Source organism: Phyllobates terribilis, unplaced genomic scaffold, assembly GCF_046119375.1.
Source record: "Phyllobates terribilis strain yellow unplaced genomic scaffold, ASM4611937v1 Scaffold_5__5_contigs__length_657084704, whole genome shotgun sequence".
Classification (NCBI taxonomy): domain Eukaryota; kingdom Metazoa; phylum Chordata; class Amphibia; order Anura; family Dendrobatidae; genus Phyllobates; species Phyllobates terribilis.
Genome location: NW_027362765.1, coordinates 119,841,146 through 119,860,210, shown reverse-complemented (window position 1 = coordinate 119,860,210; position 19,065 = coordinate 119,841,146). Strand labels below are relative to the sequence as shown.

Here is a 19,065-nt window from a genome sequence, read left to right as displayed (position 1 = left end):
GCTACTCAGTTGTATGACAAGACCTTTACATGGTGACCATGCATAGATTAATGGAGCCTTCTTATATACTGCCTAAAGCTTCTTTAGGTTAGAGGAACCGGGTCTTTAGAGGCAGCCCACGGATGTGTACCTGTGACCAGGCTACTACTACTGGAATGTAGGAGATTAGAGTTATTAACAGCAATATTGCCTTGTTCAGAGTTGTGGCCAGACTGCTTATTAATTTTGACATATAGCAGGACTCCTTATTCTATCTTGGGAAACCACAACTCTTACTCACTGGCCAGCGAGTTCTGCAGCGCTCGATGGATCTGCCCATAATCCCAAAATAGTTGAGGTTAACTATTGTCAATGCCTCTTCCTTCGATATGAGAGTTGTCCTAACTACTATAATTCTCCATAAAGCCTTAAGGCTCATTAACATCTGAATGGAAGGACACAAACTGAAAGCCTAAATCCTCATTTTATGCCAAGAACTATTCTCAGAAATTTGATGTTTCATGTGAATTGGAACCTGACTGTATACCTCCTTAAACGCCTATACTACTATATAGCAATCTGGAACTGCAGATTTACTAGCAGGTCTTATAAAGTCAATTTCCAATGATCTAACTCTCAGGAATCTGTACAGCCCATTCGGGTTGTAGCAAACCCAGGTAGGCCTGGGTTAAATAATAGCTTTACAGGTCTTGATTAGGGCACCTGGAGAGCTAAGCACCGGAGCAGGCTAGGCATTCACCTTAGTCAGACTGCTGGAAAGCAGAGCAGACTATGTGTCTTGGAGCTAATCAGAGACACAGGCCAGACTCCACAAGTATCAGTGGTTGCCCTGGATAAATATTGATTTGTTTTATCAAGCTGCGTTAGCTGAGCAGTATACGAGTAGTCAGGGTCTGTCCAATTTAGTCAGAGCTTGGACAAGACCAGAAATATTAATGTTTATATGACTTCTGTGCAACCTGTAAAAAGCAATAAAACTGCGCTCGATTGGACCAAACCCATAACGGCTGTATGAGCACTACATGATGCCTCCTACCTTTAAGCGTGAAATCCTACAAGGTTTATTATCAACCTGCAAAACTAAGGAAGCGCTCTTATTGTCACCTGCCTCTAATCGGCATTCCACCGAGCCAGCTGAGCACCAGCCAGAAATACTGCCACCCTCTGTCTCAAAATAGAGGCTAGGATATTTTTCCCCCTGAATTCGATAAGCTTGCTATGCACAGTTTACAGTTGCTGAACTTGGTTTTGTCGGACATAAACTTATTTGTGCAACCAGTACCTTTACAAAGAGGGACTATGAGGCTCAGGGGCGCTACAAGGCACAGACACCCTATAAAGCACTAAAAGGCACAGGGGCACCCTGAAGCACCGAGAGACACTATGAGGTCCCATGAGGTACTAAAAGGCGCTGTGAAGTGCTATGGAGGCACTAACAGGCGCTATATGGCACTATGAATGCACCATAAGGCACTATGATATGCTATGAGTCACTATGATATGTTATGAGGCGCTATGAAGAGCCATAAAGGCTCTATGAAGTGCTATGAGGCACTATAAAGCACTATGAGACACTATGATGCGTTATGAGGCACTGTGAAGCGATATGAGGCACTATTATGTGCTATGAAGCGCTGTGCTATGCTATGAGGCACTGTGATGTGCTATGAGGCACTATGCTATGATGTGCCATGAGGCACTATTATGTGCCATGAAGAGCTATGCTATGAGGCACTGTGATGTGCTATGAGGCACTATGCTATGATGTGCCATGAGGCACTATGCTATGATGTGCCATGAGGCACTATGCTATGATGTGCCATGAGGCACTATGCTATGATGTGCCATGAGACACTATGCTATGATGTGCCATGAGACACTATGCTATGATGTGCCATGAGACACTATGATGTGCTATGAAGTGCTATGCTATGAGGTACTAAGATGTGCTATGAGGCACTATGATGTGCTATGAGGCACTATGATGTGCTATGAAGCGCTATGCTATGACGCACTATGATGTTCTGTGAGGCACTATGATGTGCCATAAGGCACTATGCTATGATGTGCTATGAAGCGCTATGCTATGATGTGCCATGAGGTGCTATGAGGTACTATGATGTGCTATGAAGCGCTATGATGTGCCATGAGGCACTGTGAGGCACTATGATGTGCTATAAAGCACTATGATGTGCTATAAAGCGCTATGCTATGAAGCACTATGATGTGCTCTTTGTGAAGCGCAAAGAGGCTTTATGAGGCACTGTGCTCAGATTTTTATTTAAAAAGAGTAATTCATCTGAATGAAGGATAAATCTTTCCTTTGGGTGGTAAATCTCAAATTGTCAGGCTAGCCCCACCCGAAGGAGCCAACTGATGAGACGCAGCTGGACAGCAGACCTTCACAGAGACCATGTGCTGTATTAACACCATGTGACGTCCTATGGATGGAGTAAACAGACTGGAGGACAACAGTAAAAACCTCTGAATGTTACTTTACCACTTACTGAGCAGATTGAGGCTTATTTTTGTGGTAAATTCTGAAGCCCAATCATGAGGCTCTGTGCGGCCCAAACATGTGGGTAACTTTAGCCTATAGGTCTAAGTTCCAGCTTCCGTCCTGAAGCCAAATTTAAAGCACGAGGCCCTTGGCCCAGATGGGGACTTACAGAGCGCATACACACCCATTTTTGAGTTTTGCGCTAACTTCCTTCAGCCTTTCCTAGTAACCATAACAAGGAAAGGGCCCCATAAACAAGGTAAACATTCACGAAGATCACTCACCACCAGCTGTACGGATTGGGAGGCTGGACCAAGTCACAGGCCTGTTGCTCTCCATCCGGCCGTGCCTGAGCAATACTGGGGTGGCTAACCCCAGGCAGGGGAGCCTCCAATCGTGCACAGATCAAAGCTGGAGTGGCTGACGCCAGACAGGGGCGCAGTTCCACAGCAGCTTCTCCACTGACGTGCAGAGCTGGAGCTGCTGACCCCAGACAGGGGCGCAATTCCACAGCAGCTTCTCCACTGACGTGCAGAGCTGGAGCTGCCGACCCCAGACAGGGGCGCAGTTCCACAGCAGCTTCTCCACTGATGCACGGAGCTGGAGCAACCGACCCAAGGCAGGGGCGCCGCTCAATCGTATCTGGATCTTCAACAGGTAAGCCTATCTAAGGTTCTTCCATCAAGGACCCTCCAGTACGCTCGTCATCAGGGCTGCAGGATGGTACAAAACAGTAGCCGGAAACATGTTAGAAGACATGGGTCTCCGCTTCTTTTCTCTCCGGCGTGCGTCTTATTGCGCGATTTCCTGGAGAGCGTCCTGCGCAACCGGGATGCGCGGCTGCCAGGCCACCATAAGGTAATGGTGCGGCTGCTGCTCACGCCCATCCGACGGAACAGGCCCCCTTGGACCCACCATGGCGCTTCCAGGTCCCTGGCGCCGACCGCTGCAGAGACTGTGCCTTGTTGGAAACCGAACGGCCCAGGTCTGGGAATAATCTTCTCTTCTTTCTTCTGCCGCTGTTTTAACAAGGTTCCCCTCAAGGACAGGAAACCAACTGAGGTGGTGGAGAGGCGCCGCCCTTTTATTCTGTAAGTTTCCTGTCCTGGAAGGGCGGATCCCCTCTCTCGTTGTGGTGCTGTTATGGGTGATAGGAAAATCTTCTTTTCTCGGTCACTTCATTGGGGAACACAGAAAACCATAGGATGTCCCAAAGCAATCCCAAGGGTGGGAAACAGCTGAAAATGAGTAAGACAAATCCCTTAGGACATGAGTGACCACAGCTTGCAGTACCTTTATGCCCAGGCTCACATACACTGAGGTGAAATGTGAACAATATTGGAGATAGGATACAATGATTGAAATGGAATTCTATTTGGCAGAGGATTATAAAGCCCTTCAGTGAGCAGTTGCAACTGGACACCCAGCAGCTGCAGGAGGAAGGGGGCCAAGAGACAGTGAGTGACAAATTTCTCACCTGGCCAGCTTCAAACCAAGGAGTTACACCCCCACCAGCTAGCTGGTCAGCTACTACAGGAAGACCCCCTGTGGATCCAAGCCATGCGATCTCCCTTTGTGTCAGACAGCTCTAATTCCATATCGAGTTATGGAAATACTATACGTCCTAGCCATACATAGAATATACACTGTGTTCCAAATTATTACATGCAAATGTAACATCACCTAGAATAAAGTTTTGAGTTGAAAACTGTTTGATTTCAGTTTGTAATAACCTGCTAATGCTTATAATTTAAAAAATGACCATTTTTTTTGTTCTTTATTAAAATGAAAAGGTTGAAAACTCTGCTGTGCATAATAATTTGGAACATGCATTTTGAGTGCAGTTTGAGTGTTTTATTTTTTTAAAAATATACTGTTATCATAGGCAGTTTGTACAAAAACCTTTCAATTGTACTCTAATAGTTATTTGACTGGAAAATTACAATGACTGCAATTCATATAGGTAATTTGGGAAAATCTGAGAAAATATTATTTGCATAATAATTTGGAACACAGTGTATCTCCGAAACCCCCAGGACATGGTGAATGTCCGACTGGGTCCCAACCCAGTCTAGCGTATAGTGATGGGCAGATACATAGCACAGTTAATCGGAAATCTATAGGACTGCTGTGTTTGGTCTCCACATGTAGCAGGGGCCCAGATGGATCCGATGACGCAAGAACCGGCTCCCTAGGACCATCCATTAAGGAATTATGACCCATTTTAGTTTCGGGAGTTTATAGCTGATAAAGGCCAGGGGTGGAGATTTAGGTCCAGCCCAGGGAGCAGGAATGGGGTGACCCATAGAGGTTAAAAGCTTTTGGCCTAGTGCCTTTTCTCTGGGAGGTTGCGACGACACATCGTGTGGGAGAAGTCACCCATCAGAGGGAACGACAAGCCTTCCATGTGGCAGTCCTCCACCGCAAGCCCGGCCTTTCATCTGACTGACAAAATTACTCTTAATATCTGCATACTTTTGTACCACTACTATTGTGTTTGCATCTCTGACCATTATATATGTATATAGTGTATTGTCTAGTGTGCCCTGAAGGCAATTAAATATATAATTTAACCTTGAGCTGCTATTTTGTCTTGATCCACGAATCCACACGTCTGTTGTTTGGCTTAATTCCCATGCTACTGGGGCTGGTTTCTGGCCCAATATAATTCCCATTAACGGACCGAGAGCTTATATCGAATAGGAAGTGACTACCAGGCTGACAAGGTTCTGTTTCACTGGGGTCAGTGAGAAGGGCCTCTCAGCCTGTCAGAGGTGTGAGCGAGTGTGGTGCCACGTCAGTGACTAAGTGGGCCACCTCTTCTCACTCCCAGTACCTTCCTGTACCCATGCGAACAGGGGGGGTGTGTGTGTAGAACTGTACCAATCTGACCTTATGTGTCACCAAGGGGGTGTGGAACGTCACGCTGGTGCAAAGTGCAGATCCGTATCACGTGATCCGTCTGACGTAATTGTGACGTCAGGCGGGGGGCGAGGTGTGGATCCTTCACATGAACCTTGTAAAACTTGTAGAAAGTATGGATGGAGGACCAGGTAGCAGCCTTGCAGAGCTGAAGAATAGAGGTCTTGCTTGTTGGGCTCCAAGTGGAAAACGTTTATCTTGGACGCCAGTGGCGATAAGAGCACCCTCCTCACCAAGGCCAGACTAAAAAGCCTCATCGGAATTATGGTCCGATTCCTGTAGGGCCTGAACCTCGGATGAGAAAGATCAGTGTCATCTGGGAGATGAGAGAAGGAGACAGATATGAGCAACTCATTCGAGGTCGCTTGGATCACTGCCATGACCTGCCATGTTGGTGTGTAGTAATAGGTGACTCAGTCTGGATAGAGGTCAGAGTACCAGGTGTAGTGATTGACATGATAGAGATATTGGACACAGTAATGGCCTATGAAGGGGAGGCACTCTTGTCGCAGGCTGAAGGGGGCTACTGAGCTGTAGAAGGCAGGGAAGATAAATGAGAGCAAGCGGCGCAAGTTATGACAGGTTAGTCCAAGTGGTATTTGCAATTACATGACGCACAGGCAATATGGGTGACTAGTGGAAGCTGGGCTGGCTGGTGTGTGCGGTCCTCTTTTGGAGCGGACTTGACAAGGAACAAACAGAGAAAGAAAGAACAGGAGAAAAAACAATGCTAGTAGAGGGGAGCACCTCAGAGATACAAAGTGTCGGTCCCCTGAGGCAGGCAGCCTACCCGGTCTATAAGATGAGTGGAGGCTCCACCCAGTTGGCAATGTGTCCTAGGGCACCAATCTGGAGGGTTTATGTGTCCTAGGGTGCCAGGCTGAGAGGTCTAAGGCTCTAGCTGTGCCACTGTTGCGAGAACGCTGGACCTGCTTGTACAGAGCAGCAGTGTGCACAGCAAAGATGGCAACAACTAGGGAGAGAGGAAGGGGTAGGCACAGGCTGAAGTGCAAGAAGAGAGCCCGTGAGCAAGCCTGATTGGCCGCCGAGGCAAGTCGCATGTGCCGCAGATTGAGACAGGGAATAAATTTGAGTCCCGGCCCCGTGATGGAACAGGAAAGGCTGCGGGGAATGCCGTGAGCATAAAAAATGCTCAGTAAAGGGACCTGCCATCCAGAAAGAAGAATGCAACTGAGTGATTTCCATCTTTTGTCAGCATTACAGAAAGGTCAATTCCAATCTGTTTCCCTAATCTAAAGGGGAAAAGAGAAGAAGATAGTAAAAATAATAAAAAAAAAAAAAAAAAAAAAAAAAAGACATAAGAGGTAGTAACTGGTCTGACACTCAAGACACTTGTCTGCCTCCTACGTGACACTAAGCCAAATTGAGTAGTTTTGTGCCAGTATGCGAGTTTAGCCTGCTGAGGAGGAGCCGACTTTTTTTCGTTAAAACGTATATCTTAGTGTCAGCCTCCTGGTGGCCGCAGCGTATACCCATGGTTTCCTGTGTTCACCAGTAAAGTGACAGAGAAAAAGATTTTTCACAGAAATGCAAATTTTCAATCATTTGAATGTTTAGTTAGCACTTTTACTGGGTGGATTCGGAGCGGACTGCTTGATAAAAAAAAAAAAATGTTGTGTGTACATATTTTACTGCATAAAAGCAAGAAACAATCTAGGTGAGTGCAGATCTGGCAAACAATTTAACACATATACCCTTATACATGAGAGCCACATCGTTGCATTTTTTATCTATTCCTGTTACTCTAAACAGGAATGTTGGCACTCTTGGCAAGGTAAAAACTCAGAAACTATACAGTGGCTGTTATATAGCTTAGAGTTACTGAATTATTAATTCTAGTACGTAAATACAGAATACCAATAAAGTAGCCAGAATGATTCATCAATTGTTCCCATTTTCTAATCCTAAGCAGAGCGCTTACCCTCTGGTGGCTGATCCTCTGGTGGAAGCTTTACATCTTGGCCTATATCTTTGTTTACACTCCGTTCATATGATTCATTGAAAAGCAGGCTGTTATCTAAATTAAAAAAACACAACAAATAAATAAAAAAAGTATAACTTTATTTCTCTATCGCTTCATTGGGGGACACAGGACCATGGGTGTATGTTGCTGTCGCTAGGAGGTTGACACTAGGCAAAAAAAAAGAAAAATATCTCCTCCTCCGCAGTATGCACCCACCTACAGGCACCAAGCTCACCAGTTTAAGCTTAGTGTCTGTAGGAGGTAGACCTGGATCTTCACAGATCCAACCCTGTTGTGTTTATTAATCCTTGTTTTTTCTCTTTCAGATACAGCTCTTCAGGCTAACAGGGAACACTGCATCCCCTGTTAACCCACAAGCGACCGAGAGAGCAATGTGGCTACCCCCACATCGCCCACTCTTGGACCCGCTAGGCAGGACTTATCCCCTGTCACCTTAGGGTGTCTCAGGGTGATTTCGGTGGCCAGTCCTAGCCTGTTCCCCACCCCAGCCCCCTCCTCGGAGCGGCCTGGGAGGGAGACGGTGGTCCCTGCGGGTGACCTTCCCCCAGGTTTCTGGGGTTGACACCGTCTCCTGCACTGTCCAGGACCGGACAGTGCGGGAAGGAGGAAAAGTCAGGATCCCCCCCTATCCAGGAAGGCATCCTGAGACCATCCTCAGAAGGAGAAAGGAAAAGACGATTCCCGGACCCCCTAAGACAGGTACTGCCCTGTCTTTCAGCTGTAGGTCCCAGTCCCCCAGCGTTACCTGCCCTCCTCTCCCTCTCACCAAACGTGGCGCTTAACAGCGCTTCCCTGGGCCACTTCCTCCTTCTTCATTATGCGCAGCAAATCTGCGTGTTCGGTGGGCGGTCCCGCTCCGACGGCTATACGCCCCCTCCTATTTGACCAACCAGGGCCGAGGAGCATAGTGACGCTTCCGTCACGCCCTCGAGCCTTCCGCGGACCTATCAACGGGGTGGGGGGGGGCCCTTTCAAGCCTGCCCCCCTTCCCATCCGCCTATCGGAGCCTCGACGCGCTCCGTCATCAACGCAGCGTCCTCTGTTCCTCCCCCTACACCGACGCCATCACTCTGCCGCACGCAGCTCCCTACTCCGTCGGCACCTACTGTGACCCGCTCCAGCCTCACCTTCGGAGCCTTTCAGGGGGACACGGGACCGCTTCTCTGCAGGATCGGGTAGGCTCTGTCCTGACACCAACCCCCACCCTTTCCTGCCCACAGCGCCCTCCTCTGCAGTATCCCTGGTCAGGCACATATGCCCAAACCCAGGGAGCTCTCAGTCCGTCCCTCTCACATTGTCACATACTATGCCTGTGCTCTTTGCGGTACTAAGTGGCCCGCGGGTCTCACTACGGCCTTCTGCTCGACCTGCAAACCTCTCGCCATGCTGGCACCCCAAGATCCCCCCGCCGCTCAGTACGTGGTAACCCCCTCCCCTCCGGAGTGGGCTGTTGCTATGTCACAGTCTGTCTCTGACCTCACCAAAGTTTCTCAATCTCTGGTGCAGGTCTTAGAACGCTTGCCAGAACGTTTGCCTATGTTATCCACAGCCACCAGCGCTCCGAACGTCCCCACAGACGATTCGCAGGCACCCCTGCCCCCTCCCCACAGTGGCAGACTGACGGCACGTTCTCAGAAATGGACTCACACAAGCTCATCCTCCAGCTCTCCAGACTCCAAGATGCTCCCTGCGTCTCACACCTCTTCCCCAGAGGTCGCCCCGGGATCTATCTCTGCTTCAGATTCAGACTCTGGTTCCGACACAGACCAGTATTCCAAGATCCAGGACATGATAGACAGCCTTATAACGGCTGTCTATCAGACTCTGAATGTTACAGAAGATGAGAGCCCTTCCCGGGACTACTCAGTTTCCTTCAAAAAGATTAAGCGTCCTGCACGCACTTTTTCTAACCATGCAGAATTTGACAGTGTTTTTCAAAAGCAGTGGGAGCATCCAGAAAAGCGCTTTACAGGAAAGAAACAGTTAAACGTCCTATACCCCTTTAACCATGACCTTGTCAGCAAATGGACGGAGTCCCCATCTGTGGACCCTCCCGTCTCTCGCCTTTCCGCCAAGACGGTACTGTCTCTTCCGGATGGTTCTTCCCTTAAAGGATACCACGGATAGACAGGTTGAGGCCCTCACTAGGTCAGCATTTGAGGTCGCGGGCACCTCCCTTTGCCCTTCCTTCGCCTCAACTTGGGTATCAAAAGCGGTGTCCGCATGGGCCAAACAGCTCAGACAGGGCATCCTAGCAGGGGCCTCCCCGGACGATCTGGCCGACTTTAGCTGATCAAATCGGCCATGCTGGAAAATATCTACTTACGGCGTCCCTCGACTAGGCAGCATGCTCTGCCCGGGTTTCCAGTAATCTCGTTGCCTTACGTAGAATTCTTTGGCTTAAAGCCTAGAACACCGACCCGGCTTCCAAAAGATCTCTAACTAATCTTCCTTTTCAAGGTTCCAGGCTGTTTGGATCCAAGCTAGACCATCTGATGCTACTGGGGGTAAGAGCACCTCTTTCACCCAGCCCAGACCCAAAGGCCCTTTTCCTAGGAGACGCCCCCTTCAGTTCCGGTCCTTTCGTCAGTTCGCTCAACCGAACCCCTCCTCTCAACAGGACAGTACTCCAGCACAGCGGGACAGTCGTAAGCCCTCCTTTAGGCCCACGCATAACTGGTGCCCAAAGAGTCGCTCCTCCAAGTCCTCTGGATCATGATCACGATCCAACAGGTTTTCCACAGCATGACGGGTCACTCCCACCTGGGACTTCTCCCAGGGTGGGCGGCCGTCTCCTTCTGTTCACAGATTCTTGGCTCTTGGCAATAGAAGATGCCTGGGTCAAAGAAATTGTGACTTCCGGCTACAAAATCGAGTTAGACTCCAGCCCACGATCACATTTTCTCAGGTCCCGCCCCCCACAAACATCTGTGCTTCCCGGTTTCCTTCAAGCCATCACCTCCCTTCTGCGCTCAGGAGTCATAGTCCCGGTTCCCTTTCAGGAAAGGTTTTCCGGTTTTTACTCAAATCTCTTCGTCGTCCCATAAAAGGACGGCTCACTGCGTCCGATTCTGGACAACAAACAGCTAAACCGACATGTACGCATCCGACAGTCCAGGATGGAGTCCCTCAGGTCGGTAATAGCCTCGATGGAAACCGAGGAATATCTATGTTCAGTGGACATTCAGGATGCATACCTTCACATCCCAATCTGCGCGTCACATCAGAAGTTCCTTCGCTTTTCCTTCAGGAACGCGCATTACCAGTTCACTGCCCTCCCCTTTGGCCTCGCCACAGCCCCGAGGGTTTTCACGAAGGTGATGGCGAAAGTTATGGCCATTCTTCGAACAAGGGGAATTGTAATCATTCCCTACCTCGACGACCTGTTAATCAAAGGCCCCACATTCAGGGACTGTCTCCACAGTCTCCACATCACCTTGAACACACTCTCCCGGTTAGGCTGGCTGATCAACACAGACAAATCCTCCCTGGTCCCATCCCAACACTTAACCTTCCTAGGGATGCAGTTCGACACGACCCATGCCCGGGTCCTCCTTCCGGGGGAAAAGATAAACTCTCTACGACAAGGGATCCACATCCTCTCTGACCCAAGTCCACACTCCCTTCGCCTATGCATGAGTGTCCTGGGAAAGATGGTAGCAGCCATGGAGGCAGTTCCGTTTGCCCAGTTCCATACCCGGCCTCTTCAACTAGCCCTTCTCTCAGCTTGGGACAAGAATCCGTCATCTCTAGATCGACGCATCAAGTTACCTAGTCAAGTAAGACGGTCGCTAACCTGGTGGTCCCGGCCTTCTTCCTTCAGGCCCAGGAGATCATTCCTTCCGCTTCGCTGGCAGGTGGTCACGACCGATGCCAGTCTCATCTGTTGGGGGGCAGTTTTTCTACAACACACGGTCCAGGGCCGGTGGAGTCCCCATGAAGTCTCCCTTCCCATCAACATTCTGGAGAAAAGGGCTATTTACCTGGCGTTGAGTCACTGGCAGAAGATCCTGGCAGGGTTCCCAGTCCGTGTACAATTGGACAATGCCACGGCCGTGGCATACATAAACCATCAGGGAGGAACGCGCAGCAAGCCCGTTTTAAAGGAGGTGGCAAGAGTGCTACTTTTGGCCAAGAAGACGGTCCCGGCAATCTCAGCAGTCCACATTCCAGGGTTAGACAATTGGGCGGCCGACTTCCTCAGTCAGCAGGGCCTCGCCTCAGGAGAATGGTCTCTCCATCTCGAGGTGTTTCACCAAATCTGCTTACGGTGGGGCACGCCGGACGTCGACCTCATGGCGTCCCGGTTAAACCACAAGGTTCCGTCCTTTGCTAGCGGATCGCGGGACCAAGCTACAATCGCCCAGGACGCACTAGTCATATCATGGTCACAGTTCCAACTGCCCTATCTCTTTCCACCTCTACCTTTGATCCCTCCAGTCATCAAAAAGGTCAAGACAAAGGGAGTACCAGTTCTCCTAGTAGCCCCAGATTGGCCCAGACGCGTCTGGTACGCGGATCTGGTAAATCTGCTTGTCGACTCCCCCTGGAGACTACCAGACCGTCCGGACCTCCTCTCTCAGGGTCCTATTCTTCATCAGAGTTCTCGTTCTCTGAATTTAATGGTATGGCCGTTGAGGCCGCGGTGTTGAAGACGGCGGGCTTTACTGACAATGTCATTCAGACCCTAATTAAACGCCAGAAAACCCGCTACCTCGCGCATATACCACAGAACTTGGAGAGCCTTTTTTCGTCACTGCAAACAGGATCAGCCGACTCCTATGGCTTTTTCTTTGCCAGTCATTTTGGCTTTTCTTCAGTCTGGCCTAGAGGCGGGACTCTCTCTCTGCACTCTCAAGGGCCAAGTTTCGGCCTTGTCCATTCTATTGCAACGTAACTTAGCTAGCCGTCCTCAAGTCAGAAAGTTTCTACAAGGGATGGCCCACCTGGCGCCCCCCTATCGCCCTCCAGTGGAACCATGGGACCTTAATATGGTCCTAAGCGTCCTACAACAGCCTCCGTTTGAACCCATTCAGGACATTCCAGCCTCTCTCCTTTCCTGGAAGGTGGCTTTTCTGGTGGCTGTTACCTCTATTAGAAGGGTCGCAGAACTTGCAGCCCTCTCTTGTCGGTCGCCTTTTCTGGTATTCCATCAAGACAAAGTAGTGCTCAGGCCGGTGCCTTCCTTTTTGCCAAAGGTGGTTTCCGCTTTTCACATTAATGAGGACATCGTTTTGCCTTCCTTTTGCCCTGCTCCAGTGCATCCACAGAAGTCCCTGCACAAACTGGACCTGGTCAGAGCTCTACATGTGTACCTTTCTAGAACGGCCTCCCTTTGGAGCTCGGATGCCCTTTTTGTCATCCCTGAGGGGCATCGCAAGGCTTCCAAGTCAACCATCGCCCATTGGATACGTTCGACCATTTTGGAGGCACATCGCATCTCGGGCAAACCTCCCCCTCCCGGAGTAAGGGCTCACTCCACCAGGGCGGTGGGGGCCTCTTGGGCGGTCCGCCATCAGGCTTCGGCCTCTCAAATCTATAAGGCCGCAACGTGGTCTTCTCTTCACACCTTTTCAAGGTTTTACAAGGTCCATACTTATTCTTTGGCTGATGCCAGTCTTGGACGGAAGGTCCTGCAGGCGGCAGTCTGACCTAGTCTGTGACTATCTTCTGTTCTCCCACCCAGGGGACTGCTTTGGGACGTCCCATGGTCCTGTGTCCCCCAATGAAGCGATAGAGAAAGAGGGATTTTTGGTACTCACCATAAAATCTCTTTCTTGGAGCCTTCATTGGGGGACACAGCACCCTCCCTGTTTTTGGACATATGTCCAGTTGGCCCTGTTGGGCATCTCATTTAGTTTTCACGGTTGTGCCCCGTTGGGCATTGCATAGTTGGTTATTTTATGCTTCTCCTACTGCTCTAGCCACTAACTGGTGAGCTTGGTGCCTGTAGGTGGGTGCATACTGCGGAGGAGGAGCCATTTTTCTTTTTTTTGCCTAGTGTCAACCTCCTAGCGACAGCAGCATACACCCATGGTCCTGTGTCCCCCAATGAAGGCTCCAAGAAAGATTTTACGGTGAGTACCAAAAATCCCTCTTCTTGACGTAAAAAATGAACAACGATTGTTTAATTAATAGAAAATATTTGGAGCTCAGAGTACATCGGCAAACTAACCTGTGTATGGCCAGCTAAATATTCTTCTTACCAAAAAAATCTGATGCTGCTCCTTCATCTCCAAATAGGTCATCGTCAAAAATATCTTTTGTTTCATCAGGTTGGAGGGCAGAGTTCTGCTCGCGTACAATACTATAGGTGCTAACTCCAAAAGAGTCATCACTTGCAGAGCCATGCCTGAATATGTCTAGGTCGTCACCTGTAGGAAGCAATGATGAAATTTTAGATGTAAGTGAAACTATCATTAGCTACAAGTCATAAATATTGGCCCACTTCATATAAATCATGTAGGAGTTACGATCTAATCTATGTGCTCACTTACCAAAGCCACTGTGAAGAGTGAGCGGTCTGTCAATATCCTCTCGAATTGTGATGTCCTCCACTCGGCTTTGGTTTAATGTGAAATGATCAACTACATCAATTAAACTGTAAAAGTATATCGGAGAGGAGTAAATGTTAATTTGTGTCCAATAGAGCTCAAAAAAAAAAAAAAAAAAAAAAAAAAAAAGAGGGGAGACAACATCACACATTGGGTTTTGGTAATATAAAAGTGCTGTGCTATCTGTACTTCTCCAGCTGTGATGAAACACCAAGGTTACTTATCGGTAGCCGTTTTTTCCTGAACCCATGACAGCACACCTTGAGAGAGGGATCCGCCCCACCAAGGACAGGAAACCGTCTGAAATAAAAGGGCGGTACCTCTCCCTCGCTTCAGTTGATTACAGAGCATTGAGAGGACCTCCAGAAAAGGTTAGACACATAACCAACACCTACAAACAAATAAACAAATATAATCACTCAAAACAAAGTGCTCACCAGGGTGTGAGAGAGACAGGGGGGGGGGGGCTACGGGTGCTGTCATGGATTCGGGAAAAACCGGCTACCGGTAGGTAACCTTGGTGTTTTCCCCTCACCCATGACAGCACACCTTGAGAGAGTTTTGGAGAATATGAGCACCCTAGGGAGGGACCACCGCCTGAAGTACCCTTCTCCCAAAGGTGAGGTCAGAGGAGGATAGATCCAACCTATAGTGCTTGTAGAAGGTGGATGGTGCAGACCAAGTAGCAGCTTTACATATCTGGTCAATTGACACTTCTGCTCTCCCTTTGATACCCCATGACCTTTCCTGAAAGGCCAGAAACAAGGAGTGGTCCTTCCTCCATGTCTATATACTGTAGTAAAGCCCTTCTAGATTGTGGAATCTAACCTCCCCGGGGTTTTTTGGGTTACTGCAGAATGAGGGAAGCACAATCTCTTGATTACAGTGGAATCTGGAAACTACTTTCGGAAGGTATGCTGGATCTGTACGTAGGACGACCTGGTCATCATGAATTTGGGTGTATGGGGGAAATCGACAGAAAGGGCCAGCAGGTCACTCACTCTACGGGCCGATGTTAGGGCCACTAGGAGAATGGTTTTGAGGGTGAGGAACTTTGGAGAGATAACCTGCATGGGTTCAAATGGGTCGCCAGAGAGTGCATTTAAAAAAAATTCAGGTCCCAGGGAGGAAGTCTGAGAGCTCGAACTGGCTTAGCTCTGGAACAGGATTTAATGACTCTAGAGACCCATCCGTTCCCTGCCAGGTTGCAATTATAGCACGCCCCTAGGGCGGACACCTGAACTTTAAGTGTTCCCGTAGCTAACCCCAGGTCACATCCCTTCTGTAAAGACTCTAGGACATCTTTAATTGGAGGTTTATCCAACAACGGGGAGTCTATAAAATCCAGGAAATTTCCCCAGATTCTGCTATAAATCTTAGTTGTTATGGGCTTCCTACTACCCAATAGAGTGGAAACTAGGCCTGGAAGACTATCGGGTTTAGAGCCCACTCTCCCTTTCTTAAAGTGTGGTGACAGAAAATCTGCCTTTGAATTTTCCACCCCCCGGATGTAAAGAGCACTGAGGGATGGGAGATGCTGTTCTGCTAGTTGAAGGATTCTGTTTGCCACTACCATCAGGGAGCGTGATCTTGTTCCTCCCAGGTGATTTATATAAGCCACTGTCGTCCAATTGTCGGACCTGATCTGGACATGGCTTCTTTCCCCACATACAGGGTCGCCTATCAGGGATTTCTCCACTGCCAAAAGCTCTTTTAGGTTCGATGATGTTCCTATTTCGTAACGTAGTCAGAGCCCCTGAACCGAGAGATCTGCTAGATGACCCCCCCCAGCCAGAGCCACTTGAATCTGTTGTAATTGTATGGTCGACTTGTCTGGACCACTGCAAGCCTGAGGTCAGATTCTCCCTGTTTGCCCACCATGAGAGGGAGTTTACCGTCTCTAGGGAAAGAGATAGTCCTCTTTCTAAATGTCCGTTGAAGGATTTTTGTGCTGACAGAACCTCCCACTGAAGAAGCCTCATATGACCTTGGGCCCATTTGACTGCTGGAAGACAGGACGTCATGGAGCCCAGTAGGGACACTGCTCCTCTCAGGGACATCACTGGAGACTCTATGGCCCTCGAGACCAAGCTGATTATTTTGCAAACCTTGTCCTCCGGGAGGAAGCAGGCTTGGAGTTGGGAATTTAGGGTCAAGCCCAGAAAGATCTGAGTCCTTGAGGGGGATAGTTTTGATTTTTGAATATTTATCAACCATCCTAGCTGATGCAAGGCTGTCCTGACCTCTAAAATTTGAGAGGAACAGTGGTCTTCCGATTTCCCTCTTACCACAAAGTCATGTAAGTAGGGAACAATCACCACGTTTTTGATTCGGAGCAAGGCTGTCACCTCCGCTATAACCTTTGAAAACACTCTCGGTGCTATCGAGAGTCCAAAGGGTAGGGCAGTAAATTGGAAATGCCTCAATTCCCCTTAGATGAATAGGGCTACCCTTAGGTACTTCTGGTAGTCTGGATGGATTGGGACGTGATAATAGGCATCTTTTAGATCAATAACTGCCATGAAACAATTGTGGTGTAGGAGTTTTACTGCAGAGTTCACTGATTCCATCTTGAAAGTCTGGTTCTCTATCAGCTGATTTAGACTTTTGAGCTTGATAATGGTCCTTAAGGACCCATTTGTTATTTTTATCACAAATAGGGGGGAATAAAATCCCCTTCCCCTTTGTGAATCCGGAACTTTGCGAAGGACCTGCTTGTTAACTAAATCTAGCACCTCTGACCCTAGGGCTATCTGCTCCTCCCTGGACTTCCTCCTGGGGGTGATCATGAAGGTTCAGTGAGGGATTTGACTGAAGTGTATCTTTAGGCCATTCTTTATGATACTCAACACCCAGGGATTTGAAGTAATGGCTTCCCAAACTGGGATAAAATGGGAAAGCCTTCCACCGACCTCTAGCCCTGCGTCATTGGGAAGATTTTTTGGTACTGGAGGATGGCTCCCCAAACATGTAACCAGAGTCTTTTTTAGATCTGGGCTCCCATCTTTTCCTCCGAAAGTAGGACCTTTTTGTGTCCCCCGTGAACCCTGGGCAACCTCTCTTCCTGTCTCCAGACTTCTCCAAAAACTCATCCAGTTTTTGGTCAAACAAGAGTTTACCATCACAAGGAGGGAACAGAGTTTATGTTTAGACTGCAGGTCTCCTTGGCAACCCTTGAGCCACAGGGCTCGTCTGGCAGCGTTAGATAAGTTTGCAGACCTGGCAGCGAGTTTAACCGAATCTGCTGAGGAGTCAGCAAGGAAAGCGGACGCTGCCTGTAGTAAAGGTAGATTGGAGAGGATTTTACCTCTGGATATCTTTTTATCCTTGGGGTGGTCTTCTAATTGTTGAAGCCACGCCATGAGTGACCTAGCAACACAAGTGCCTGCTACCGCTGGTTTCAGGCGCCCTGCTGCCGCTTCCCAGGTGTGATGCAGGAAGGAGTCTGCCTTCTTATCTAGAGCATCCTTTAGGCTATGTGCCCATGATGCAGAAATGCTCAGGATTTTTTCCTGAGCGTTTCTGCATCTCCCTGGCAGAAAAAACACATGCGGATTGTACATGCGTTTTTCCTGCCAGGGACAAGCAGAAATGAAGAGTTCTTCACATGCATTTCCGCATGCGGGTTGACAAGCGCTTTCCAAGCGATTTTAGCATCACTTGGAAAATGCTTGTCAACTTGTTCACACTATATAAATCCATGCAAACGGCATGGATTTATATAGTGTGACTGAAAGAATGGTAAAAAAATAAATCTATACTTACCCTCTGATGGCCCCGGGAGTCTTACTTCGCTCCGTCCTGGCTTGCCGGCAGCTCGCGGTGCACTACACTGAAGGACCTAACGTCACATGACTATGACGTCAGCGTAGGTCCTTCAGTCCACCGCGATCTGCCGGCAAGGGAAGAAAAGGAGACCGGGGACCATCAGAAGGTAAGTATAATGTATATTTTTTATTTTATTATTCTTTTTTTTTTTTTTTACAGGTTCTATGGTACCCAGGTCCGGAGGAGAGCCTCCTCTCCTCTAGACGATTTTTTGGATGATCGGGCGTCAGACCCATCAACTTTAGGAATTTTACCCAGGACCCTGAGACACTATCCTCGAAGGGGTACCTCCTTTTAGAGGATGAGGGCAACTCTCCTGATTTCTCAGGCTTCCTCCATTCCCGGTCTATAAGGGTCTGAATTTTAGGATTCACTGGAAAGGAGCGTCTCTTTTTTATCTCCAGGCCTGCGAACATAATGTCTTCCAGGGACCTGGCTGCCTTCTCCTCCCTCAACCCCATGGTTGATCTGACATCTCTGACCAACTTGTCCGTACCCTCAATAGGGAAACAGGGCCTACAACTGTCTGATGAAGAGGAGGATGATGATTCACTGAGGCATGGATCCTCCGACTGGGAGGATGAATCATAGTCGGATGAGATATCTTTATGGGATCTCTTTTTCCCCTTAAGTAAGCCTTTTAGGGAATCTTGAAACTCTGTATGGATTATGGATCTCAAATTAGAAGCAAAATCCGGGGTGCGCTCCGCTATGATTTGGTTAATACAGCTAGCACAAAGCTATTTCTGCCAATCTATGAAAAGAGGGACTTGGCAAAAGGCGCAAACCCAGTGCTTCTGTTTGGAGCTACTCTTCTTAGGTTCCTAAGGAATGAAGCACATAATAACTTTCAATTACTATTAAGTCACATTCACCAAGATCACTCACCCCTGAAGTCACAAAAGGGTACTGGATTTGGAGGCTGTGGCGGGACATAAGATTAATCCCTTCTGGATGGCCCTGAAGCGTCGGCCACCTTACTTCTCCTGCTGTCGCTACGGTTAGTGGAGCGGCTGTCCATGTGAGAGGCGTCCGACTGCTTCTTTCGCTGGCGTTGCTGAGGTGGAGGGGTCAGCTGCTGCTGCTCCTGGTTGTCCTGGTCTGCCATAGCTGCTATACCACAAGCACGAGTATAGGCAGCGTTTACCAGGACAACCCCCCACCTAAAATAAGGCACATCCGGAACCTCCTCCGGTTCAGGTGTCCTCCCCCCTCCTGACGCCCGCCGGCCGAGGTTCCAAAAGCCGGCCGGCAAG

At 48.8% G+C, this 19,065-nt stretch overlaps 1 protein-coding gene across 1 annotated transcript in view; it reads right to left on the bottom strand.

Annotated features, from left to right (window-relative positions):
• Nucleotides 1-19,065, bottom strand: part of RAD21L1 (RAD21 cohesin complex component like 1) — a 47,509-nt gene that overhangs the window by 19,981 nt on the left and 8,463 nt on the right. The window contains exons 5-7 of the mRNA XM_073681034.1: nt 13,925-14,028; nt 13,634-13,801; nt 7,365-7,460 (exon numbers count right to left, since the gene is read on the bottom strand). Coding sequence (XP_073537135.1) covers nt 7,365-7,460; nt 13,634-13,801; nt 13,925-14,028 — 368 coding nt within the window. The remainder of the gene's footprint in view (nt 1-7,364; nt 7,461-13,633; nt 13,802-13,924; nt 14,029-19,065) is intronic.